Genomic DNA, 27,616 nt, shown 5'->3' with positions numbered 1-27,616 from the left:
TCACATGAACACTCCACCACTAGGGTGCCGGACACCTGTCGACCGCTGCAAGGTGCTGATGGCCTCTTTCAGAAAGTCCTTCTGGTAGGCAGACAACCCCATCTGACCCACAATCTCCTTCATCATCTGCATCTGCTCGGGCAGGCTGCCACAGCTCTCCAGCTGGCTTAGGTAGCGGGCACACAGGCGCGAGCCCTCCCCGTCAGTGCCGGCACCCTGGCACCGGGCCTTGGCAGAAGGCAGCTCCCGAAACACTGGCTCCTGCTTGATGTCGTGGCAGGACAGCATGTAGAGGCACTCGCGGCTGGAACACAGTAGCCTGGTACAATGGGGGACCTGCAGTGAGCACAGGGCACAGAATCATACCCCTTGTTCCACTCTAACCCCACCAGCCTGCTCCAATCCCACACTCCTCTCTTCCTCACTCATTCCTGCTAGTCTCGCCTCCCCACCTCCTCTGATAGTTGAGTCCCATCATAACTACCCTTCATGTGAAAATTTTAACCTTTAAACCTCCACCTCCTCACCTGGAACCATTCCTTCTACTTTTAGCAGCCTTAGCATGGGGAACTGACTCTGCCTAATAACCCTATCTGGCCAATCTGTGATACCCTAATGCTATGGAGGGAAGCAACACAGATTTTCGCATTTTCAGATCTCATCTCTTGGAGGAATACCACTGCTGAACAGCCCATCCTACAGTGCAACATTCCTACATTGCCTCCAACCTCAGAGTGTGACACTCCCTCAGAATGGGTTTGGGATGCTGTGCTTAGCACTGTTGGTGAATGCCATTGTGAAGAGGCAGTTTGCAGAGTCACAGGTCATTCCAAAAGGATGGAGTGGTGTTGGCCAGAAGGAACTACAGTCAGTGAATTTGAATGAATCAGGGACAGTGGACCAATTGTCTTTGGTTCTTGCCATGAGGAAGGAGACGGAGGCCGCCATTTTATGAAGGAGACTGGGTTCTCCATTTTGTGAGACAGTCGCTTGGTTTGATAAGTGTTTTAAAATAGGCACAATGAAGCCTCAGGTAATCTGCTGAACTAGGAACCATTTCTAAATAAGTTATTTGTGAGATGTTCTTTGGTTGGATGCAGGTTTTTGACTGTTGGGGTCAGCATCTGTTCTGAGTGAATCAAGCTGATGGAGAACAGAGCCATAAATTACAGATTGTCACTTGCTGGGAAGAGGGCAAGATATGGGTGCTGGCCTGGAGCAGAGCCAATAGAAAGGAGCTAAAGGTCAGACACATGGCCTACAGCCAATTACACTGGATTGTAATATCTGAATTGGTAAGGAATGAATATTGATTGAAACATATAAGATTATTAAGGGATTGGACACGCTAGAGGCAGGAAACATGTTCCCGATGTTGGGGGAGTCCAGAACCAGATGCCACAGTTTAAGAATAAGGGGTAGACCATTTAGAACGGAGTTGAGGAAAAACTTTTTCACACGGAGGGTTGTGTTTCTGTGGAATGCTCTGCCTCAGAAGGCAGTGGAGGCCAATTCTCTGGATTCTTTCCAGAAAGAGTTAGATAGAGCTCTTAAAGATAGCGGAGTGAAGGGATATGGGGAGAAGGCAGGAACTGGATACTGATTGTGGATGATCAGCCATGATCACAGTGAATGGCGGTGCTGGCTCGAAGGACTGAATGGCCTACTCCTGCACCTATTGTCTATTGAATATAAAAGCAGACACTCCAAGTGTGTTGGTCTCGCGGATGTGAAGTGTCCTTCATGGAGATTCAAACCGGGACGGAGAGGGACATGTGGTCAGCTGCAGAAACACCTTTTTAATTGGCAATATATTTTCTATTCTTTGACTGTTAATAGAAGGTCAGGGAAACTTAGTAGGTATGCCACAGGTATTTGGTTGTGTAAGTTCATGTTCTTCCTTGTGACAAAAAATATATTTACCGGTAAATACAGATCTCTCTGTGCCTCTCTGATCATTATTACAAGAACCACCCTTAATAATAGTGGTCAGCTGGTCACCCAAGTGAGGTCAAAGCAGTTGGAATCTCATTTCTGGACCCTTGGCTCAGCAAGCTCGGTAGGACTTTTCTGTTTGGAGCGAAGGAGGATGAGAGACGGCTTGATTGAGGTGTACGAATTGATGAGGCACAGGTGGAGAGGACATCCAGAGACCTTTCCCCAGGAAAGAAATGGCTAATATGAGGGGACAAAATTGTAAGGTGATTGGAGGAAAGTGTGGGGGGGGGGGTGGAATACAGAGGCATTTTTTTTAAAAAAACAGTGGTGGGTGTGTGGAACGGGGTAGTGGTAGAGTCAGATGTATCAGAGACATTTGAGAGATTCTTTTAGATCAGCACACGGATGATGGAAAGAAGGAGGGCTACGTGAGAGGAAAGGATTGGATGTATCTAGAGTAGATTAAAAGGTCAGCACTACATCGTGAACTGAAGGGCCTGTACTGTGCTGTAATGTCCTAACAATCTTAATATGGACCCAAACCCCTTCCCACTCCCCAGTTCCCCACCCCATTCCTCCCAAAGCCCTCAATGACAGAATCTAGATTAACTAATAGAATCCAGAGTTGGCACCTACCTGAACATATAGCTTGACAAAGAAGGCACTGCCCTTTGGGAACCCCGGCAGACGACCTCCCGCTCCACAACCACAGCCGTGCACTTCCTTACTGAAGTCGCTGGACTGCGTGAGAACCAGGGAGTGGTTCAGCCCACACCAGATGTCCACTGGTCGCTTCAGGTATGGCACCTTGACACAACCAGATATATGACAGCAGGATGCACATCACACACCATCTCCTCCTCCCCAGATCACACAGTCCCACGCAGACTGAAACTATCCCTCCACGTGGTCCTATTACACACTCCTGGGGTCAGACACAGTGAAGCTCCCTCCACACTGTCCCATCACACACTCCTAGAGTCAGACACAGAGTGAATCTCTCTCTACACCATCCCATCACACACTCCCAGGGTCAGACATAAACAGAAACTATCCCTCCACACTATCCTATTACACACTCCCAGGGTCAGACACAGACTGAAACTATCCCTCCACACTGTCCCATCACACACTCCTAGAGTCAGACACAGAGTGAATCTCTCTCTACACCGTCCCATCACACACTCCCAGGGTCAGACATAAACAGAAACTATCCCTCCACACTATCCTATTACACACTCCCAGGGTCAGACACAGACTGAAACTATCCCTCCACACCGTCCCATCACACACTCCTAGAGTCAGACACAGAGTGAAGCTCCCTCTACACCGTCCCATCACACACTCCTAGAGTCAGACACAGAGTGAAGCTCCCTCTACACTGTCCCATCATACACTCCCGGGGTCAGACACAGAGTGACCCTCCCTCCACACCGTCCCATCACACACCCCCGGGGTCAGACACAGAGTGAAGCTCCCTCCACACCGTCCCATCACACACTCCCAGAGTCAGGCACAGAGTGAAGCTCCCTCTACACCGTCCCATCACACACTCCTAGAGTCAGACACAGAGTGAAGCTCCCTCTACACCGTCCCATCACACACTCCTAGAGTCAGACACAGAGTGAAGCTCCCTCTACACTGTCCCATCATACACTCCCGGGGTCAGACACAGAGTGACCCTCCCTCCACACCGTCCCATCACACACCCCCGGGGTCAGACACAGAGTGACCCTCCCTCCACACCGTCCCATCACACACCCCCGGGGTCAGACACAGAGTGAAGCTCCCTCCACACCATCCCATCACACACTCCCGGGGTCAGACACAGAGTGAAACTGCCTACACACCTTCCCATCACACACTCCCAGAGTCAGGCACAGAGTGAAGCTCTCTCTACACCGTCCCATCACACACTCCTAGAGTTAGTCAACAGAGTGAAGCTCCCTCTATACTGCCCCATCACACTCCTGGGTCAGATGCCATAGGTGCCTGGTAAACTGATTTTCTATGGTGTTATAGGCACAGACAGATGGCAAGTGTTGGGATCAAGAGAGTTTGACCGTACCAGGGTTGGTTCTCCTCTGTCGATCTTGTCACCTGTCCCCAGTTGTCCATATCGGTTGTTTCCCTGCATGAACACACGTCCAAATTCATCGACCAGCCCCAGATGGTTGTATCCCAGTGAACAACTGATCACCTGCAAGAATATTACGGTCAGCACTCAAAGTCGTAACTAAGTTTGTTACCAAAGTACGTGAATGGTACCATAGACTACCTGGAGATTCATTTTTTGCAGGCATTCACAGTAGAATGAAGAGTGAAGAAATACAGTAGAATTTTCAAACAAAAGCTATACGTAATTGACTCAGTGTGAAAGGTGAAGTGTGAAAGGGGAACTTCATTCAGACGGTGGAGAGAGTGTGGAGCAAGATGCCAGTGAAAGTGGTGGACGTGGGTTTCATTTCAATACTTAAGAGAAGCTTGGATAAGTACATGGATGGAAGGGGTATGGTCCGGGTGCAGGTTGGTGGCACTAGACAGAATAATAGCTACAAGCTATCTTGTGTTTTTTTATTATTGTGTTATTTATCTTATTGTGCTTTTTTTGTGCTGCAACAGATCAGGAGTAACATTTTATTCTTTACGGTTGTGCGCTAGAAATGACATTAAACAATCTTGAATCTCAAACAGATGAAGCGTTCTTGAAAGTGGGTCTGTCAGTTGTAGAATCTGCTCAGGCAGAGTTTGTCCACTTTAATGTGGCTCCATTGCTTTCCTGGTCAAGCCACGCTCAGTGGACATGTTTGGCCTCGGCACCATCACTCATGGGCCACAGTTGGGTGTCCACATCACTTCAATGAGGAAAGACTCAACCCAGGTTGGTAGGATTTGTGGGACATGGACCAGCCAGGTCTATCCCTTGCATGGGTGGGCATGAGGAACCCGGAATCTTGTTGTTGTGACGGCAGTAGGAATCTGCTCCATTTCCCCTCCCTCACTGACCGAAGACTGCTGTGCAGTGGGGGGGGGGAGCACATTGTACCTGGGCTGACTGCTGTGCAGTGGGGGGGGGCACATTGTACCTGGGGCTGACTGCTGTGCAGTGGGGGGGGGCACATTGTACCTGGGGCTGACTGCTGTGCAGTGGGGGGGGGCACATTGTACCTGGGCTGACTGCTGTGCAGTGGGGGGGGAGCACATTGTACCTGGGCTGACTGCTGTGCAGTGGGGGGGGGCACATTGTACCTGGGGCTGACTGCTGTGCAGTGGGGGGGGGGCACATTGTACCTGGGGCTGACTGCTGTGCAGTGGGGGGGGGGCACATTGTACCTGGGCTGACTGCTGTGCAGTGGGGGGGGGAGCACATTGTACCTGGGGCTGACTGCTGTGCAGTGGGGGGGGGCACATTGTACCTGGGCTGACTGCTGTGCAGTGGGGGGGGAGCACATTGTACCTGGGCTGACTGCTGTGCAGTGGGGGGGGCACATTGTACCTGGGCTGACTGCTGTGCAATGGGGGGGGGGGCACATTGTACCTGGGGCTGACTGCTGTGCAGTGGGGGGGGGCACATTGTACCTGGGGCTGACTGCTGTGCAATGGGGGGGGGGGGAGCACATTGTACCTGGGCTGATGAGGCTTTTCCAGGTTTTGTCTTGTACAGGCAGTTGATAGCATGGTTAAGGTGTATGGTATTCTGACCTTCATTAGTTGGGGACAAGGTAATACTGCAGTTCTATAAAACTTTGGTTAGACCACATTTGGAACATCTTGTTCATTTCTGGTGGCCTCATTATCAGAAGGATGTGGAAGCTTTAGAGATGATGCAGAGGAGATTCACCAAGATGTTGCCTGGATTATAAAGCATGTCTTATGAGGAAACGTTGAGCAAGCTAGGGCTGTTCTCTTTTGAGTGGAGGAGGATGAGAGGTGACATTACAGTAGAGTACAAGATGATAAGGGGCATAGATCTAGCGGACAGCCAGACTTTTTACCCAGGATGAAAATGGCTAATATAAGGGGGCTAATTTTAAGGTGATTTGGAGTGAAGCACAGGGGGGATATTAGAGATAAGTTTTTTTATATAGAGAGTGGTGGGTGCGTGGAAGGAACACACTGCCAGGGGTGGTAGAGGCAATACATTAGGGACACTAAAGAGACTCTGAGATAGGCAATGGATGATAGTAAAATGATGAGCTATGTGGGATGGGTTAGATTGATATTGGGCTAGGTTAAAAAGCTGGCACAATATTGTGGGCTGAAGGGCCTTTATTGCACCGTAGTGTTTTGTACCAGTATTTGAAAAGAGCAGCAAAAACAAACCAGGGAACTCGTTCAATGAGTGACATCAGTGTGAATTACTGTAGGTTTGAAGTGCAGCCAGGAGGACATGGCACAGAGAATCGGAAGCCCTGGCAACACACTTCGAGGAAGGAGCGTGTGCACTGGGAGGGAGACATCAGCAGGGTTACTGTCTGGACAGGGAGCAGAACCCGGGGTTCTCTGGGTGTGGTAGAAATGGTTAAAACTAGTGTCGGATGGGATACTTGACCATTCTGGAACAGCTGGGCTTAAGACTGGTGATGCGTGTCGAGTATAACCTTGGATGATACGTGCAGTGCCAGGGACTCCAATTAAAAAGATATTAGGTCCCTGGAACCAGGAGGGAAGTTGTGCCTGGGGGTAAACTATGAGCCCTGATAACAGGAAGTAGGAAGAACTGTTAGACTCGTGCTGAGAGATAATTGACATGTCTTTTAAATGATTGATTATTTACTGACCATGGGATGCCAAACAAAGTTATGTGAAGTTGTTTTCCTTGCTGTCATCAGAGGATGAGAGGTGACCTGATAGAGGTGACAAGATAATGAGAGACATTGATCGTGTGGGTAGTCAGAGGCTTTTTCCCAGGGCTGGAATGGCTAGCACGAGAGGGCATAGTTTTAAGGTGCTTGGAACTAGGTACAGAGGAGGTGACAGGAGTAAGTTTTTTTTGGTTTTTTTTACACAGAGAGTGGTGATTGCGGGGAATGGGCTGCCAGCGGCGGCGGTGGTGGTGGAGGCGGAAACGATAGGGTCTTTTAAGAGACTCCTGGATGGCTACATGGAGCTCAGAAGAATAGAGGGCTCTGGGTAAGCCTAGGTAGTTCTAAGGTAAGGACATGTTCGGCACAGCTTTGTGGGCTGAAGGGCCTGTATTGTGCTGTAGGTTTTCTATGTTTCTATGTTTTCTATAAATATGACCTTTTCAGAATGGCAGGCGGTGACTAGTGGGGTACCGCAAGGCTCAGTGCTGGGACCCCAGTTGTTTACAATATATATAAATGACTTGGATGAGGGAATTAAATGCAGCATCTCCAAGTTTGCGGATGACACAAAGCTGGGTGGCAGTGTTAGCAGTGAGGAGGATGCTAAGAGGATGCAGGGTGACTTGAATAGGTTGGGTGAGTGGGCAAACTCATGGCAGATGCAATTTAATGTGGATAAATGTGAAGTTATCCACTTTGGTGGCAAAAATAGGAAAACAGATTATTATCTGAATGGTGGCCGATTAGGAAAAGGGGAGGTGCAACGAGACCTGGGTGTCATTATACACCAGTCATTGAAAGTGGGCATGCAGGTAGAGCAGGCGGTGAAAAAGGCGAACGGTATGCTGGCATTTATAGCGAGAGGATTCGAGTACAGGAGCAGGGAGGTACTACTGCAGTTGTACAAGGCCTTGGTGAGACCACACCTGGAGTATTGTGTGCAGTTTTGGTCCCCTAATCTGAGGAAAGACATCTTTGCCATAGAGGGAGTACAAAGAAGGTTCACCAGATTGATTCCTGGGATGGCAGGTCTTTCATATGAAGAAAGACTGGATGAACTGGGCTTGTACTCGTTGGAATTTAGAAGATTGAGGGGGGATCTGATTGAAACGTATAAGATCCTAAAGGGATTGGACAGGCTAGATGCGGGAAGATTGTTCCCGATGTTGGGGAGGTCTAGAACGAGGGGTCACAGTTTGAGGATAGAGGGGAAGCCTTTTAGGACCGAGGTTAGGAAAAACTTCTTCACACAGAGAGTGGTGAATCTGTGGAATTCTCTGCCACAGCAAACTGTTGAGGCCAGTTCATTAGCTATGTTTAAAAGGAAGTTAGATATGGCCCTTGTGGCTACAGGGGTCAGGGGGTATGGAGGGAAGGCTGGGTTCTGAGTTGGATGATCAGCCATGATCATAATAAATGGCGGTGCAGGCTCGAAGGGCCGAATGGCCTACTCCTGCACCTATTTTCTATGTTTCTATGTTTCTATGTATTACCTAAAAATCGGAGTTCTGGTGCCAGTGGAGACTGCTGCAGACTCTCCATGATATCAGGTTAATAAACAAAACTCGAAGTCACTCTAGTGTTCTTAGTTAGTGTTTCTACAACAGTGGGGCTGGCGAGTTGGGAGAGCTTTGTAGCGGTCTGCAGACCTGAGGATCAGTGACTGGCCAGAGACTAGGCAATGGTATACACAGCTGTGTGATTATTTCCACGGAGCGCAAAGGGTTAGTGCGACCTTTACCTTGGAGGAAAGCGCCAGCGCCAGAGGCATCTGCGGGTCAAAGGGATCAAAGGCGTGAAGAGTTCCAAAGAGGTCCCGATAGACACCAGCAGTGTGTACTTCCAAGTAGACAGCACCTGAGTCTGGAAACAGACAGCCAGAGCATAATGACAAAGTAACAGGTTGTTCAGTACAGCCTCCTGCCCCACTGAGGGAGCTCCCTGCAGAGACTGCAAGAGAGCCAGTACAGAGGCCACACCATAACATACCATTTAAACAAGTGTGCTTCCACTGTCCAACGAGCCCTCTGTACTGCCCTTGCCAACAGAGTGGCACTCCCTTGGCCCCATCCCACCCACTCCCACCTGGGCATCACTCCCTCAGCTCCACCCCTCTGACACTGTGACACTCCCTCAGAACTGTCCATCAGACAGATCGAGATGGGAAACATAGAAAACCTACAGCACCTACAGCCCTTCGGCCCACAAAGCTGTGCCAAATATGTCCTTACCTTAGAACTTACCTAGGGTTACCCATATCCCTCTATTTTTCTGAGCTCCATGTACCTGTCCAGGAGTCTCTTCAAAGACCCTATCGTATAGACCACTATTGCCGGCAGCCTATTCCACGCACTCACCGCTCTCTGCATAAAAAACTTATCCCTGACGTCTCCTCTGTACCTACTTCCAAGCACCTTAAAACTGTGCCCTCTCATTCGAGCCATTTCAGCCCTGGGAAAAAGCCTCTGACAACCCACACAATCAATGCCTCTCATCATCTTATACACCTCTATCAGGTCACCTCTCATCCTCTGTCACTCTAAGGAGAAAAGGCTGAGTTCACTCAACCTATTCTCATAAGGCATGCTCCCCAATCCAGGCAACATCCTTGTAAATATGACTTCACAATTTCTCCCTTGTCCCTCTCAGGTTCATTCAACCTCTCTCCTGCCTCTTACATTCCCTTCTCATCCTCCTCAGGGACATTGCTGAAGATGCAGGGAGCTCCCAGTCCCATTATTAAGCTCTGTCTGCTGTTTCTCTGACCCTGTCTTTTGTCTCGCTCTCCCTGACCTCCCTGTAGCACAAACCAAATTCCCCTCTCTCCCTGTTTGACCCCAGACACTGACCACTCCCACCCCACCACCCTCTCCCAACTCACCCTGATTGACCTCAAAGACCCCTCTCACCACACCACCCTCTCCCTGAACTCCATCTGACCCCAGACACTAACCACTCCCACCCTACACCACCTTCTGCGTGAACTCCATCAGACCCCAGACACTGACCAACCCCACTCAACACTTCCCTCTTCCTGAACTCCGTCTGACCCCACACTGACCACTCCCATCCTACACCACCCTCTCCCTGAACTCCATCTGACCCCAGACACTGACCACCCCCACCAGACCACCCTCTCCCTGAACTCCATCTGACCCCAGACACTGACCACTCCCACCCTACACCACCCTCTCCCTGAACTCTGTGACCACAGACACTGACCACTCCCACCCTACACCACCCTCTCCCTGAACTCCCTGTCTGACCCCAGACACTGACCACTCCCACACCACCCTCTCCCTGAACTCCCTGTCTGACCACAGAGACTGACCCCTCCCACCAAACCACCCTCTCCCTGTCTGACTGAGACAATTACCACTCCCACCACACCACCCTCTCCCTGAACTCCCTGTCTCACTCCAGATACTGACCACTCCCACCACACCACCCTCTTTCTGAACTCCCTGTCTGACCCCAGACACTGACCACTCCCACACCACCCTCTCCCTGAACTCCCTGTCTGACCACAGAGACTGACCCCTCCCACCAAACCACCCTCTCCCTGTCTGACTGAGACAATTACCACTCCCACCACACCACCCTCTCCCTGAACTCCCTGTCTGACCCCAGACAATTACCACTCCCACCACACCACCCTCTCCCTGAACTCCCTGTCTGACCCCAGACACTGACCACTCCCACACCACCCTCTCCCTGAACTCCCTGTCTCACTCCAGATACTGACCACTCCCACCACACCACCCTCTTTCTGAACTCCCTGTCTGACCCCAGACACTGACCACTCCCACACCACCCTCTCCCTGAACTCCCTGTCTGACCACAGAGACTGACCCCTCCCACCAAACCACCCTCTCCCTGTCTGACTGAGACAATTACCACTCCCACCACACCACCCTCTCCCTGAACTCCCTGTCTGACCCCAGACACTGACCACTCCCACCACACCACCCTCTCCCTGAACTCCCTGTCTGACCCCAGACACTGACCACTCCCACACCACCCTCTCCCTGAACACCGTCTGACCACAGAGACTGATCCCTCCCACCAAACCACCCTCTCCCTGTCTGACTGAGACAATTACCACTCCCACCACACCACCCTCTCCCTGAACTCCCTGTCTGACCCCAGACACTGACCACTCCCACCACACCACCCTCTCCCTGAACTCCCTGTCTGACCACAGACACTGACGACTCCCACCACACCACCCTCTCCCTGAACACCCTGTCTGACCACAGACACTGACGACTCCCACCACACCACCCTCTCCCTGAACACCCTGTCTGACCACAGACAATGACCACCCCCACCAAACCACCCTCTCCCTGTCTGACTGAGACAATGACCACCCCCACCACACCACCCTCTCCCTGAACTCCCTGTCTGACCACAGAGACTGACCACTCCCACCCTACACCACCCTCTCCCTGAACTCCCTGTCTGACCCCAGACACTGACCACTCCCACACCACCCTCTCCCTGAACACCCTGTCTGACCACAGACAATGACCACCCCCACCAAACCACCCTCTCCCTGTCTGACTGAGACAATGACCACCCCTACCACACCACCCTCTCCCTGAACTCCCTGTCTGACCACAGATACTGACCACTCCCACAACACCACCCTCTTTCTGAACTCCCTGTCTGACCACAGAGACTGACCACTCCCACCACACCACCCTCTCCCTGAACTCCCTGTCTGACCACAGAGACTGACCACTCCTACCACACCACCCTCTCCCTGAACACCCTGTCTGACCCCAGACACTGACCACCCACCCTACACCACCCTCTCCCTGAACACCCTGTCTGACCCCAGAGACTGACCACTCCCACCGCACCACCCCCTTCCTGAACACCCTGTCTTACCCCAGACACTGACCACTCCCACCACACCACCCTCTCCCTGAACACCCTGTCTGACCCCAGACACTGACCACCCACCCTACACCACCCTCTCCCTGAACACCCTGTCTGACCCCAGATACTGACCACTCCCACCACACCACCCTCTCCCTGAACACCCTGTCTGACCACAGACAATGACCACTCCCACCGCACCACCCCCTTCCTGAACACCCTGTCTGACCCCAGAGACTGACCACTCCCACCGCACCACCCCCTTCCTGAACACCCTGTCTGACCCCAGACACTGACCACTCCCACCACACCACCCTCTCCCTGAACACCCTGTCTGACCACAGACACTGACGACTCCCACACCACCCTCTCCCTGAACACCCTGTCTGACCACAGACACTGACCACTCCCACCACACCACCCTCTCCCTGAACACCCTGTCTGACCACAGACACTGACGACTCCCACCACACCACCCTCTCCCTGAACACCCTGTCTGACCACAGACACTGACGACTCCCACACCACCCTCTCCCTGAACACCCTGTCTGACCACAGACACTGACCACTCCCACACCACCCTCTCCCTGAACACCCTGTCTGACCACAGAGATTGACCACTCCCACCAAACCACCCTCTCCCTGTCTGACTGAGACAATGACCACCCCCACCACACCACCCCCTTCCTGAACACTCTGTCTGACCCCAGACACTGACCACTCCCACCACACCACCCTCTTCCTGAACACCCTGTCTGACCCCAGACACTGACCACTCCCATCCTACACCACCCTCTCCCTGAACTCCCTGTCTGACTCCAGACACTGACCACTCCCATCCTACACCACCCTCTCCCTGAACTCCCTGTCTGACTCCAGACACTGACCACTCCCATCCTACACCACCCTCTCCCTGAATTCCCTGTCTGACTCCAGACACTGACCACTCCCACCCTACACCACCCTCTCCCTGAACTCCCTGTCTGACCCCAGACACTGACCACTCCTACCACACCACCCTCTCCCTGTCTGACCCCAGACACTGACCACTCCCACCACACCACCCTCTCCCTGTCTGACCCCAGACACTGACCACTCCCACCACACCACCCTCTCCCTGTCTGACCCCAGACACTGACCATGCCCACCACACCACTCTCTCCCTGAACACCCTGTCTGACCCCAGACACTGACCACTCCCACCCTACACCACCCTCTCCCTGAATACCCTGTCTGACCCGACACTGACCACTCCCACCCTACACCACCCTCTCCCTGAATACCCTGTCTGACCCGACACTGACCACTCCCACCCTACACCACCCTCTTCCTGAACTCCCTGTCTGATTGAGACAATGACCCCTCCCACCACACCACCCTCTCCCTGCACTCCCTGTCTGACCCCAGGCACTGACCTTCCTCAATCTCTCAGTGATCTCCCCATCCAACACTGACCCCTCCGTCCCTGTCCTTCCCATTGGAGCCTGACACTCCCGCCCCACCGGCCAGGCTACCTGTGATGTAGAGAGCACTGCTCTGGTTGGAGTGGACCTTGGCGACAGTGATGTGGGGCAGACATTTGGTGATCTTGCGGGTGGACAGCTGCACGGTGTAGGACCTCGGCTGGTCCAGCTGCGTTTCGTTGATGGTCAAGCTGTACATCTTTCCATCATCTGGGAGAGGAACGAGAGGGTAAACCTTTGGCACCAAGTCTGATGCCAAGGTCCACCAACCCTGAGAACAATCCTCAGGCAGGCAGACCAACAGCCCACACAACCTGTGCAGTGCGCAAAGACGAGTCTGGGTGCAAAGGGTTAGTCTCCGAGAAACGGTTGCACATCTGGGCCTGTCTGCTGCAGTCGAGTTGAGGGGTTTGAGATGGCTAGTAAGAGACATTGTGCCCCGGAGGGTTGTGGAGGAGCCCAGCATTCAGAGCAATGTGTGGAAGCTCCTTCCTTCACAGCAGGTGAAGGCCCGGAGCCATCAAATGCTCCTCATATGTTTTATTCCAGGGATTATTCAAGGACCTCTTCTCAATCCAGTGCATCATATCTTTTGATTCGGGCCCAAAGCTTACGAACAAAATAGAGAAAATTTACAAGAATGTTGCTGGGACTTGAGGATCTGAGTTATGGGGAAAGGTTGCATAGGTTAGAACTTTATTCCCTGGAGCGTAGGAGAATGAGGGGAGATTTGATAGAGGTATACAAAATTATCAGGGATACAGATAGGGTAAATGCAGGCAATTTCCCTTCAGGATTGGTGAGACGAGAACTCTTAGATTAAACATTTAAAGGGAACCCGAGGGGAACGTCTTCACTCAGAGGGTGGTGTGAGTGCAGAAGAAGCTGCCAGTGGAAGTGGCTTCGAATGTGAAACTTGAGAAATTTGGATAAGTACCTGGATGGGAGGGACATGGAGCACCATGGTCGAAGTGCAAGTTGATGGGACTGGACAGAATAAGTCTGGCACAGACTAAATGGGCCAAAGAGCCTGTTCCTGTGTGTAGTGTTCTATAACTGTGTCATAGGTAGAGTTTTTAAACAGATTTGAGAGACTCTCGGAAAGGGATATGGATGAAAGAAAAATGGAGGGCTATGTGGGAGGGATGGGTTAGATTTATTCTGTAGTGAGTTTACATAGATTAAAGATTAGCTGTATTTGTCACATATACAAAGCATCAAAATATTCAATAAATGCACCACTTGTGTCAATGACCAACACAGTCCAATTACAATCTGGGGGCAGCCCGCAAGTCTCACCATGCTTGCAGCACCAACGTAGCATGCCTGTAACATACCAACGTAGCATGCCTGTAACATACCAACGGAGCATGCCCGTAACATACCAACGTAGCATGCCCGTAACATACCAACATAGCATGCCTGTAACATACAACGTAGCATGCCTGTAACATACCAACGCAGCATGCCTATAACATACCAACGTAGCATGCCTGTAACATACCAACGAAGCATGCCTGTAACATACCAACATAGCATGCCTGTAACATACCAACGGAGCATGCCTGTAACATACCAACGTAGCATGCCTGTAACATACCAACGGAGCATGCCTGTAACATACCAACGTAGCATGCCTGTAACATACCAACGGAGCATGCCTGTAACATACCAACGTAGCATGCCCGTAACATACCAACGGACCATGCCTGTAACATACCAACGTAGCATGCCCGTAACATACCAACGTAGCATGCCCGTAACTTACCAACGTAGCATGCCTATAACATACCAACGTAGCATGCCTGTAACATACCAACGTAGCATGCCTATAACATACCAACGTAGCATGCCTGTAACATACCAACGTAGCATGCCTATAACATACCAACTTGCAGCACCAACATAGCATGCTCATAACATACCAACTCTAACCCATATATCTTTGGAATGTGGGAGGAAGCCCACACAGTCATGGGGAGAACGTACTAATTCTTTGCAAAGGCGGTTTACTGGCACATTAAAACTAGTTGCCTCAGGCAGATGGGGCTCATCAGCCGTGGTTGGCAGCTCATCTAGGAGAAGCAAACCTCTGCTGTCTTGCAGCTACCCCCACTCACGGGATGAGCTTCAGGAGTAAAACCCAGAGGGGAAAATCTAGAGCTGGAGTCCCCAAGGCAGACCTGCATTGAGTTCAATACTGACTAGAAACTCCTGCGATGCTGGTCTCTGCCATTCCTTTGGGTTCATCAGATGCTTGGAGAGGGGGAGCTTGCTCTCCATATCATATTGCCCAGGCTTGCATATCTAGACAGCTGGGATGTGACATCCATGGTCAACTCTGACCAGCAGAGACCAAAACATCCATGGTCAACTCTGAACAGCGGACACCAAAACATCCATGGTCAACTCTGACCGGCGGAGACCAAAACATCCATGGTCAACTCTGAACGGCGGACACCAAAACATTCATGGTCAACTCTGACCGGCGGAGACCAAAACATCCATGGTCAACTCTGACCGGCGGAGACCAAAACATCCATGGTCAACTCTGACCGGCGGAGACCAAAACATCCATGGTCAACTCTGACCGGCGGAGACCAAAACATCCATGGTCAACTCTGACCGGCGGAGACCAAAACATCCATGGTCAACTCTGACCGGCGGAGACCAAAACATCCATGGTCAACTCTGACCGGCGGAGACCAAAACATCCATGGTCAACTCTGACCGGCGGAGACCAAAACATCCATGGTCAACTCTGACCGGCGGAGACCAAAACATCCATGGTCAACTCTGAACAGCGGAGACCAAAACATCCATGGTCAACTCTGACCGGCGGAGACCAAAACATCCATGGTCAACTCTGACCGGCGGAGACCAAAACATTCATGGTCAACTCTGACCGGCGGAGACCAAAACATCCATGGTCAACTCTGAACGGCGGACACCAAAACATCCATGGTCAACTCTGACCGGCGGAGACCAAAACATCCATGGTCAACTCTGACCGGCGGAGACCAAAACATCCATGGTCAACTCTGACCGGCGGAGACCAAAATAATAGGGAATTTTGAGCAAAGTATTGAGGTAGTGTCCATGGGCTCAATACCCACGGAGATCGAATGGCAGAGAGGAAGAAGCTGTTCCTGAATTTCTGAGTATATGCCTTCAAGCTTCTGTATCTCCTTCTTGATGGTAACAATGAGAAGAGGGCATGCCCTGGGTGATGGAAGTCCTTAATGATGGACATAACATTTTGGGTTGGAAGACTGTCGTGTTCTATGACCACGTCTTAAGATTGCTCACAATACTCCAAGTTTGGTCTGAACACTACTTCAATTTTTGTGCTAGTTTTTTAAAAATGTATTTCTTATTGTAACCTCTAATAATTTGTTTTGCATTGCACTGCAACAACTTTCACAACATACTCTATGTCAGTGATAATAAGCTCAGTTTTGATTCCGACCGGGGGGCGGGGGGAGAGGGGGAAGACTGGGGATGAAGTCGCTGTCCTGTGTCCCAAATCGCCCCTTCACACCCCTCACACAGACACTGCCCAAGGCTTACCTGTCAAGAGGAGCAAAGACCTTTCCGTTTCTTGTCCCACCAGCTTAATCTTCTTGAACCTCATGGAAGAGTGGAAGGTCATCTTGAATACTCGCTGTCCACTGGACTGGAGGTACACCTCTACGCAGTCACATGCACAGGCAGCTTCACTTGGGTCCTGGGCTACCAAAGGAGGAATCTCCCTTGTCCCCAGCACATATAAATATTTCCTGTAGATTGTGTCATTCCTCGGGTCAGTTGCAAACTGAAAACAGAGAAACAAACATTAAATTCTCACCTTGGAGAAAATAAATCCGAAAGAAAGCCTGTGAAGCAAACACTGTCCCATCGGATGCTCCCAGATTCACCTCCCTCCACACCGTCCCATCACACACTCCCGGGGTCAGACACAGAGTGAAGCTGCCTCCACACTCCCGGGGTCAGACACAGAGTGAAGCTGCCTCCACACTCCCGGGGTCAGACACAGAGTGACCCTCCCTCCACACCATCCCATCACACACTCCCGGGGTCAGACACAGAGTGAAGCTGCCTCCACACTCCCGGGGTCAGACATAGAGTGACCCTCCCTCCTCACCGTCCCATCACACACTCCCGGGGTCAGACACAGAGTGACCCTCCCTCCACACCATCCCATCACACACTCCCGGGGTCAGACATAGAGTGACCCTCCCTCCACACCGTCCCATCACACACTCCTGGGGTCAGACACAGAGTGACTCTCCCTCCACACCGTCCCATCACACACTCCCAGGGTCAGACACAGAGTGAAGCTCCCTCCACACCAGCCCATCACACACTCCTGGGTCAGACACAGAGTGAAACTCCCTCCACACCGTCCCATCACACACTCCCAGGGTCAGATACAGAGTGAAGCTCCCTCCACACCGTCCCATCACACACTCCTGGGTCAGACACAGAGTGAAACTCCCTCCACACCGTCCCATCACTCACTCCCGGGGTCAGACACAGAGTGAAACTCCCTCTACACTGTCCCATCACACACTCCCGGGGTCAGACACAGAGTGAAGCTCCCTCTACACCGTCCCATCACTCACTCCCGGGGTCAGACACAGAGTGAAACTCCCTCTACACTGTCCCATCACACACTCCCGGGGTCACACACAGAGTGAAACTCCCTCCGCACCGTCCCATCACACACTCCCGGGGTCAGACACAGAGTGAAGCTCCCTCCGCACCGTCCCATCACACACTCCCGGGGTCAGACACAGAGTGAAGCTCCCTCCGCACCGTCCCATCACACACTCCCGGGGTCAGACACAGAGTGAGAACAGATCAGTAGCAGAAATATTAACACTTACGTCCTTGACGTTGCGGCACAGTACAACATAGCGACAAGCCCGCCTCCACTGGATCTGGCCCAAGCTGGAGGAGACCAGTGCATTCTTCAGGAAGAACAGAGTGCCACTGTAGTCCAGGATAAAGATGTTATCCTTGGTGGGGATGAACTTGCGGTACCCGTGGGACAGGTGAGGTGCCACTGTCCGACTCACGGTCTTCCTACGGCCACCGAACGTTTGGAAGAATAGGCCTTTGGTATCTGTCGGGGCAGGAGACTGACAGCGTGAACCAGCGGGTGGGAGGGTGGAGGACCACGTCCTGACGACCCAGACCAGCAGAGTGGAGGACCACACCCCCAGCACCAACATCACTGAACGACAGTTCAGGGTGATGACAGACTGGTTCCCAAACCCTTCCCAGTTTGTGATCAACTCCTTCAACCTTCACCGAAGGCAGAGGGGCAGGGCTCTGATTATTATCCCGTCGGGGGCAGAGGGACAGGGAGGAAGGGGGTGGAAGAGTTGGGGGGGGAAGAGTTGTGGGTGGTAGGAGAAATGGGGGGGTGAGAGTGGGGAGGGGAGAGGGGGTGAGGGGGGAGGGGAGGGAGTGGGAGGAGTGAGAGGGGGAGGGGGAGAGAGGGAGAGGGGGAGAGAGGGAGAGGGGGGAGAGGGGGGAGAGGGGGGAGAGGGGGAGAGGGGGGAGAGGGGGAGAAAATCAGTGATCCCTGAGTTAGTGAGGGGGAAGAGGGAGGAAGGGGGGAGAGGGGAGGAGGGGATGGAAGGCGGGAGGAGTGGGGGAGGAGAGAGGGGGGAGAGGAGAGAGGGGGAGAGGAGAGAGGGGAGGGGGAGAGGGGAGGGGGGAGAGGGAAGGGGAGAGGGAAGGGGAGAGGGAGGGGGAGGGGAGAGGGGGAGGGGAGAGGGGGAGGGGGGGAGAGGGGGAGGTGGAGGAGAGGGGGAGAGGGGGAGGGGAGAGGGGGAGATGGAGGGGGAGGGGGAGAAGGGGAGTTGGAGGAGGGGGAGAGGGGAGAGGGGAGGGGGAGGGAGAGGAAGAGGGGGGGAGAAAATCAGTGATCCCAGAGTTAGTGAGAGGGGGTAGACAGTACTCACTGTGGTAACTGCTTATGACCCCTGGATTAGAGGGAGAGCGTAAGTGGGGTGTGCAGGAGGTGAATCACTGTCCATCTCTGTCCCAGCCCCACGGGGAACCCGGCTGAGAGGGTGTGGCAGAGTACAGGACCACGGGGCAGAACCTGGGCACTCCAGGGTGAACTCAGGAAGCAGGACTGCCCTCTCCCAATGGGGGCCTTGGTGTGTGTGTGTGGGGGGGGGTGAAATTAAACAGACAGCTCTGTGGAGGCATGAACAGTTTCCAGGTTGTCAGAAAGCCACCTCCCCCCATGGAGGCACAGCACTTGGCGGTGGGGAGGGATTGCTGTGGGAAAGGTGTAAAGCAGGACCCTCCCTGGGTTAAAGTGTACGAGCTATATAGGGGGTGGAGCTGGGGGTGGGGTCTGGCTGGAGAGGGTAGTTGAAGAGGAGCATGGTTGACTCCGTGTGGGAGGGAGGTGCGTGGGCAGGGGTCCACATTTGGAGGGGGGAGCAGAGTGTTGGAGGGAGAACTACTGTCCAGGTAGACGGGGGAGAGGAGTCAAAGCCAGGTGTCCGCTGGGGGAAGTAAGGTTGGCGGAGTTCAGGAGTTGTGGTGGATGGCGATGGGGGTGGGGGTGGTGGATGGGGGTGGGGTGGGGTGGGATGGGGGTGGGGTGGGGTGGGGTGGGGGTTGGGGGTGGGGGTGGGGTGGGGTGGGGTTGGGGGTTGGGGTTGGGGGTGGGGGTGGTGGATGGGGGTGGGGGTGGGGATGGGGGTGGGGTGGGGTGGGGTGGGGGTTGGGGGTGGGGGTGGGGGTTGGGGGGGCGGTTAGTGTTGAGGTCCCAGTGGTTTAACTCACAGTTGAGGATGGAAGCCCGTTTCCAAAAGCCATGTTCAGCCACCCCCTCAGCACTGAGCCGTGGCGCTAAGCGGCGGCTGATGCGTTTCCACACGGAGTCGTTACTACAGAGAGCGTGCAGGTAGCGGCACGTCTGGCCCAGTGTCACCACCTCCTTCACCGACAGCTCTGCGATGATCCGATCCAGCTGCAGGCGAGACAGGCATAGCAGCTGAAGCCCCAAGAAATCAACCACTCCCCTCCTCGGCCCAGGTGACCTCCAGCTGGCCCAGCCCAGAGATACCTTCCACCCAGAGAGACGTCTGAGACACCCTTATGACCTGCTGAGTTCCTCCAGCATTGTGTGTGTGTTGTTCTGAGGCTAACGCTGGCCAACACAAATGCCAACGTGCCACTAACATGGACTGAGAGCTGTGTTAATCCAGCCATGAGGCACAGAGAGCTTTTTATCAGATCTTCACGCGAAAGACAGCCCTCTAACAATGCAGTTCCCTCGGTACACCAGCACGGTTTAACCCCAGTGGAATGACAGAGTTTTGACCAACATGTTCAAGGGATCCTGGGCCACTCTCTCCTTCAGCAATACAATTGTAACCCTGAGCAACACATACAAAATTCTGGAGGAACTCCGCAGGTCAGGCAGCATCTATGGATGGCAATAAACAGCTGATGCTTTGGGCGGAGACCTTTCATCAGGACTGGAAAGGAAGGTGAAAGAAGCCAGAACAGGAAGGTGGGGGAGAGTGGGGATGAGGTAAAAAAGCTTTGAGGTGATAGGTGAGGCCAGCTGAGGGTGCGGGAGAGTGGGGATGAGGTAAAAAAGCTGGCAGGTGATAGGTGAGACCAGCTGAGGGTGCGGGAGAGTGGGGATGAGGTAAAAAAGCTTTCAGGTGATAGGTGAGACCAGCTGAGGGTGCAGGAGAGTGGGGATGAGGTAAAAAAGCTGGCAGGTGATAGGTGAGACCAGCTGAGGGTGCGGGAGAGTGGGGATGAGGTAAAAAAGCTGGCAGGTGATAGGTGAGACCAGCTGAGGGTGCGGGAGAGTGGGGATGAGGTAAAAAAGCTGGCAGGTGATAGGTGAGACCAGCTGAGGGTGCGGGAGAGTGGGGATGAGGTAAAAAAGCTGGCAGGTGATAGGTGAGACCAGCTGAGGGTGCGGGAGAGTGGGGATGAGGTAAAAAAGCTGGCAGGTGATAAGTGAGACCAGCTGAGGGTGCGGGAGAGTGGGGATGAGGTAAAAAAGCTTTGAGGTGATAGGTGATGGGCCAGATGGTCTGCATCCTAGAGTGCTTAAGGAAATAGCCCAAGAAATAGTGGATGCATTAGTGATAATTTTTCAAAACTCGTTAGATTCTGGACTAGTTCCTGAGGATTGGAGGGTGGCTAATGTAACCCCACTTTTTAAAAAAGGAGGGAGAGAGAAATCGGGGAATTATAGACCGGTTAGCCTAACGTCGGTGGTGGGGAAACTGCTGGAGTCAGTTATCAAAGATGTGATAACAGCACATTTGGAAAGCGGTGAAATGATCGGACAAAGTCAGCATGGATTTGTGAAAGGAACATCATGTCTGACGAATCTCATAGAATTTTTTGAGGATGTAACTAGTAGAGTGGATAGGAGAGAACCAGTGGGTGTGGTATATTTGGATTTTCAAAAGGCTTTTGACAAGGTCCCACACAGGAGATTAGTGTGCAAACTTAAAGCACACGGTATTGGGGGTAAGGTATTGGTGTGGGTGGAGAATTGGTTAGCAGACAGGAAGCAAAGAGTAGGAATAAACGGGACCTTTTCAGAATGGCAAGCGGTGACTAGTGGGGTACCGCAAGGCTCAGTGCTGGGACCCCAGTTGTTTACAATATATATTAATGACTTGGATGAGGGAATTAAATGCAGCAGCTCCAAGTTTGCGGATGACACGAAGCTGGGTGGCAGTGTTAGCTGTGAGGAGGATGCAGGGTGACTCGGATAGGTTAGGTGAGTGGGCAAATTCCTGGCAGATGCAATTTAATGTGGATAAATGTGAAGTTATCCACTTTGGTGGCAAAAATAGGAAAACAGATTATTATCTGAATGGTGGCCGATTAGGAAAAGGGGAGGTGCAACAAGACCTGGGTGTCCTTATACACCAGTCATTGAAAGTGGGCATGCAGGTACAGCAGGCGGTGAAAAAGGCGAACGGTATGCTGGCATTTATAGCGAGAGGATTCGAGTACAGGAGCAGGGTGGTACTACTGCAGTTGTACAAGGCCTTGGTGAGACCACACCTGGAGTATTGTGTGCAGTTTTGGTCCCCTAATCTGAGGAAAGACATCCTTGCCATAGAGGGAGTACAAAGAAGGTTCACCAGATTGATTCCTGGGATGACAGGACTTTCATATGAAGAAAGACTGGATGAACTGGGCTTGTACTCGTTGGAATTTAGAAGATTGAGGGGGGATCTGATTGAAACGTATAAAATCCTAAAGGGATTGGACAGGCTAGATGCAGGAAGATTGTTCCCGATGTTGGGGAAGTCCAGAACAAGGGGTCACAGTTTGAGGATAGAGGGGAAGCCTTTTAGGACCGAGATTAGGAAAAACTCCTTCAGACAGAGAGTGGTGAATCTGTGGAATTCTCTGCCACAGGAAACAGTTGAGGCCAGTTCATTGGCTATATTTAAGAGGGAGTTAGATATGGCCCTTGTGGCTACGGGGATCAGGGGGTATGGAGGGAAGGCTGGGGCGGGGTTCTGAGTTGGATGATCAGCCATGATCATAATAAATGGCGGTGCAGGCTCAAAGGGTTGAATGGCCTACTCCTGCACCTATTTTCTATGTTTCTATGTTTCTATGTGAGACCAGCTGAGTGTGTGGGAGAGTGGGGATGAGGTAAAAAAGCTGGCAGGTGATAGGTGAGACCAGCTGAGTGTGTGGGAGAGCAGGGATGAGGTAAAAAAGCTTTGAGGTGATAGGTGAGACCAGCTGAGGGTGCGGGAGAGTGGGGATGAGGTAAAAAAGCTGGCAGGTGATAGGTGAGACCAGCTGAGGGTGCGGGAGAGTGGGGATGAGGTAAAAAAGCTGGCAGGTGATAGGTGAGACCAGCTGAGGGTGCGGGAGAGTGGGGATGAGGTAAAAAAGCTTTGAGGTGATAGGTGAGACCAGCTGAGGGTGCGGGAGAGTGGGGATGAGGTAAAAAAGCTTTGAGGTGATAGGTGAGACCAGCTGAGGGTGCGGGAGAGTAGGGATGAGGTAAAAAAGCTTTGAGGTGATAGGTGAGACCAGCTGAGGGTGTGGGAGAGTGGGGATGAGGTAAAAAAGCTGGCAGGTGATAGGTGAGACCAGTTGAGGGTGCGGGAGAGTGGGGATGAGGTAAAAAAGCTTTGAGGTGATAGGTGAGACCAGCTGAGGGTGCGGGAGAGTGGGGATGAGGTAAAAAAGCTGGCAGGTGATAGGTGAGACCAGCTGAGGGTGCGGGAGAGTGGGGATGAGGTAAAAAAGCTTTGAGGTGATAGGTGAGACCAGCTGAGGGTGCGGGAGAGTGGGGATGAGTTAAAAAAGCTGGCAGGTGATAGGTGAGACCAGCTGAGGGTGCGGGAGAGTGGGAATGAGGTAAAAAAGCTTTGAGGTGACAGGTGAGACCAGCTGAGGGTGCAGGAGAGTGGGGATGAGGTAAAAAAGCTGGCAGGTGATAGGTGAGACCAGCTGAGGGTGCGGGAGAGTGGGGATGAGGTAAAAAAGCTGGCAGGTGATAGGTGAGACCAGCTGAGGGTGCGGGAGAGTGGGGATGAGGTAAAAAAGCTGGCAGGTGATAGGTGAGACCAGCTGAGGGTGCAGGAGAGTGGGGATGAGGTAAAAAAGCTGGCAGGTGATAGGTGAGACCAGCTGAGGGTGCGGGAGAGTGGGGATGAGGTAAAAAAGCTGGCAGGTGATAGGTGAGACCAGCTGAGGGTGCGGGAGAGTGGGGATGAGGTAAAAAAGCTGGCAGGTGATAGGTGAGACCAGCTGAGGGTGCGGGAGAGTGGGGATGAGGTAAAAAAGCTTTGAGGTGATAGGTGAGACCAGCTGAGGGTGCGGGAGAGTGGGGATGAGGTAAAAAAGCTTTGAGGTGATAGGTGAGACCAGCTGAGGGTGCGGGAGAGTGGGGATGAGGTAAAAAAGCTGGCAGGTGACAGGTGAGACCAGCTGAGTGTGCGGGAGAGTGGGGATGAGGTAAAAAAGCTGGCAGGTGATAGGTGAGACCAGCTGAGGGTGTGGGAGAGTGGGGATGAGGTAAAAAAGCTTTGAGGTGATAGGTGAGACCAGCTGAGGGTGCAGGAGAGTGGGGATGAGGTAAAAAAGCTTTGAGGTGATAGGTGAGACCAGCTGAGGGTGCGGGAGAGTGGGGATGAGGTAAAAAAGCTTTGAGGTGATAGGTGAGACCAGCTGAGGGTGCGGGAGAGTGGGGATGAGGTAAAAAAGCTGGCAGGTGACAGGTGAGACCAGCTGAGTGTGCGGGAGAGTGGGGATGAGGTAAAAAAGCTGGCAGGTGATAGGTGAGACCAGCTGAGGGTGCGGGAGAGTGGGGATGAGGTAAAAAAGCTTTGAGGTGATAGGTGAGACCAGCTGAGGGTGTGGGAGAGTGGGGATGAGGTAAAAAAGCTTTGAGGTGATAGGTGAGACCAGCTGAGGGTGCAGGAGAGTGGGGATGAGGTAAAAAAGCTGGCAGGTGATAGGTGAGACCAGCTGAGTGTGCGGGAGAGTGGGGATGAGGTAAAAAAGCTGGCAGGTGATAGGTAAGACCAGCTGAGTGTGCAGGAGAGTGGGGATGAGGTAAAAAGCTTTGAGGTGATAGGTGGAAGCTGTAAAGGACTGAAGAAGGAATCTGAATGGGGAACAGAAAAAGAGAGAAGGGGCAGTAGGGGATGGATTACTGGAAGTCAGATATTCATGCCACCAGGTTGGAGACTACACAGACTGAATACAAGGTGGTGCCCCTCAAAACTGAGTGTGGCTTCATCATTCCAACGTGGTGGAGGAGGAATGGGAAGTAGAACTGAAATCAGTGGTCACCAGAAGGTGTACAATGAAGCAGTCCCTCAGTCTGTGTCCGGGCTCACCGATGTGGAGGACCCCACACAGGGAATTAGTCACATAATTGCCTAGATTAACAAATTATTAGTCATCTCATTCCCTGGAGTAACCACTCATTAGAACTGTACAGCACCAGAGGCTTCGGTCCACAGAGTCCTCACCACCATCAACTCGACACCCATCCCACCTAACTCTCCCCAGGATCTGCTTCTCACCTACGGACTGCGGACAATCTACAACAACCAATTAACCAACCAACCCACACATCGTCGAGAGGTAGGAGGCACAGGGAAAACCTACACAGTCACAGGGAGAACGTGCAAGCTCCACAGAGACATCACCTGAGCTCAGGGTTGAACCCGGATCTCTGGAGCCACGAGGCAGGAGCTCTACTAACTGTGGCAGTGTCCCACACAGTCACCTCACTGCTCCGATTAGCACATCAATTCATATGTTAACACACACAAATGCTAGAGGAACTCTGCAGGTCAGGCAGCATCTAGAGAGAGGAATAAACAGTCAATGTTCTGGGTGGTCACCAGGAGCTCAAAGCCAGTTGCTGCAGGTGTGAGGCAGCAGAAGCAGCTCCTGCAATCCCCCTGGTCTCGGCGATGGTTTTGTATCCAAGACTCTGGGATGACCATGACATCAGGGACACACATTGTCTCTGTCCATGTTGGAGAGAATGCACAGTACGTCAAACAAACACAGTGCAAGTACACCTGGACAAAATGAGGGGAAGAACAAGGTAGAGAGTCCTCATAACAGCTGATAGAGAGTGAAAACCGCATTTCGCTCAACCTATCCTCATAAGATATGCTCCAGGCAGTACACTGGTAAATCTCCTCTGCATCCTCTCCAAAGCTTTCACATCCTTCCTATAATGAGGCAACCAGAAATAGGAGACAAGTTTGAGGAAATTTGTAGAGCACAGATGTGAGTGTGACAATAGCTCCATTCAGTAAAACTGGCCTTGTACTGTGTGGAGCCATGAGGGATACAAATGGGTCTTCGCAACCATTTGGTATCCCTGAGAAACTTGTAGTTATTTCAACTGGTATGACAAAAGAGAGATCTGTATTTAGAAAGAGAACTCTTCGGTAGCTCAGACGTGCCAAAGTGCTTCAGCCCCAGAGAGGGATTGTGGAAATGTAGCTCTTGTTGGAATATGGGAATCAGCAGTCACTGTGAGTAACCAGATCCCACCAAAACCCAATATGAGAATTGCCACGTCTTGTTCCAGTGACATTGGATGGGGAGTAGATGTTGCCTCCCAACTCTCCCATCACACTCCTGGGTCCAGATTAATTCTCTGGACGGCGACTCAAAAGGAAACCTTTAGGCTCTAATGGCAAAGTTTCAGTTAACAGCTAGAGTGAGATGAGGTTGCCTCCAGTACAGAGTAACCGCAGACTAGGATAAACAAAACCAGGAGAAAGACAGAGCTAAAACACTCCCAACAACTGATCAAAGCTCTGAGGTATCACACTATCTGATCAGGAACAATTAAACTACCAGCTGTTAGAAGTTCCAAGCTCATCTCCCCCATCAGGGGCAAGGACAAGGCTGAAGCACTCACGATTGTGTTTAGTCAGAAGTGTGGAGTGGGTGGTCCACCTCAACTACACACCCCCCACATCCCAGGAATTCTTGTCATCACAAGACCAACAGTCCACATAAAATCGCTTAGTGTGATATCATAAAACAACCAAGAATGTGGAGTACGGCAAGGGGTACAGAATAGACAACGTCCCCACCTCTGTACTGAGTGCCCACAGGCTGCATCTCTAGCCAAACTGCTCCAGTTCAGTGAACAATCAAGGAACAACTCTATCTGACATATACATTTACACGGGTCAGAAATTTGCTGTGGTGTGTTGCCGTGACGTGCAACAAAAAACAACATTCAACAATATAAAGAATGAAGAATTCTATAAAATAAAGTTCAAGGCTAAAGTACGGATATGGAATAACATGTACATAAATACAAGCCTGTATTTTCAATGTAAACAGTTTACTATGCAGTGCAATGACGGGGAAACAGATTGGGGGGAGGGTGGGCACGGTAGCATGGTGGTTAGCAGAATGCTTTACAGTATCAACGCTTTCCAATTCCTGCCATTGGCTGAAAGAAGTTTGTCCACTCTCCCTGTGACCACGTTGCTTTCTTTCAGATGCTCTGGATTCTGCTCACAGTCCAAAGACATACCGGTTAGTAGGTTAATTGGTCATTGCAAATTGTCCTGCGATAGGCGAGGTTAAATCAGAGGGTTGCTGGGCAGCGTGACTCAAAAGGGCCAGAGGGCCTGTTCCGCACTGTATCTCAATAAATAAGTAAATAGATGGGGGCTGGGGTGGGCTAGCGAGAATGGTTGATCAGATTAACTGTTTGGGTTGGGGAAAGAAACTTCTTAGATGACACGATGTTTTTGTTTTAATAGCCCTACAGTGCTTTCCAGAGGGAGCTTTTGGAAAAGGCAGTTTACTAGGTGGGTACTGTCTGAAAGGTTGTCAAGCCAAGGAGTGGTACTGGGGACAAGCTCCCACTACTTAAAAGTGCTCCTCACGGCACGCACCTCAAATAGCCTCTGACAACCAAGTCTAACTCCTGGCCTTGTTATGTGGCTTAGCCGCCAAGCCCGGCGGAACTGTTTCTAC

General features: G+C 52.0%; 1 protein-coding gene across 1 annotated transcript; it reads right to left on the bottom strand.

Annotated features, from left to right (window-relative positions):
* Window positions 1-27,616, bottom strand: LOC134347324 (F-box only protein 24-like; the record flags this gene model as incomplete). The annotated part of the gene is made up of 9 exons (XM_063049719.1): window positions 1-336; window positions 2,575-2,745; window positions 4,007-4,138; window positions 8,488-8,609; window positions 13,145-13,303; window positions 16,664-16,907; window positions 17,983-18,221; window positions 19,910-20,096; window positions 27,593-27,616. Coding segments are annotated over 9 exons (1,614 nt in total), but the record flags the coding sequence as incomplete, so codon positions are not given.

The sequence above is a fragment of the Mobula hypostoma genome, chromosome 5 (assembly GCF_963921235.1).
Source record: "Mobula hypostoma chromosome 5, sMobHyp1.1, whole genome shotgun sequence".
Taxonomy (NCBI): Eukaryota; Metazoa; Chordata; class Chondrichthyes; order Myliobatiformes; family Myliobatidae; genus Mobula; species Mobula hypostoma.
The sequence above is the reverse complement of the archived record's forward strand: the minus strand, read 5'-3'. Positions and strand labels throughout refer to the sequence as shown.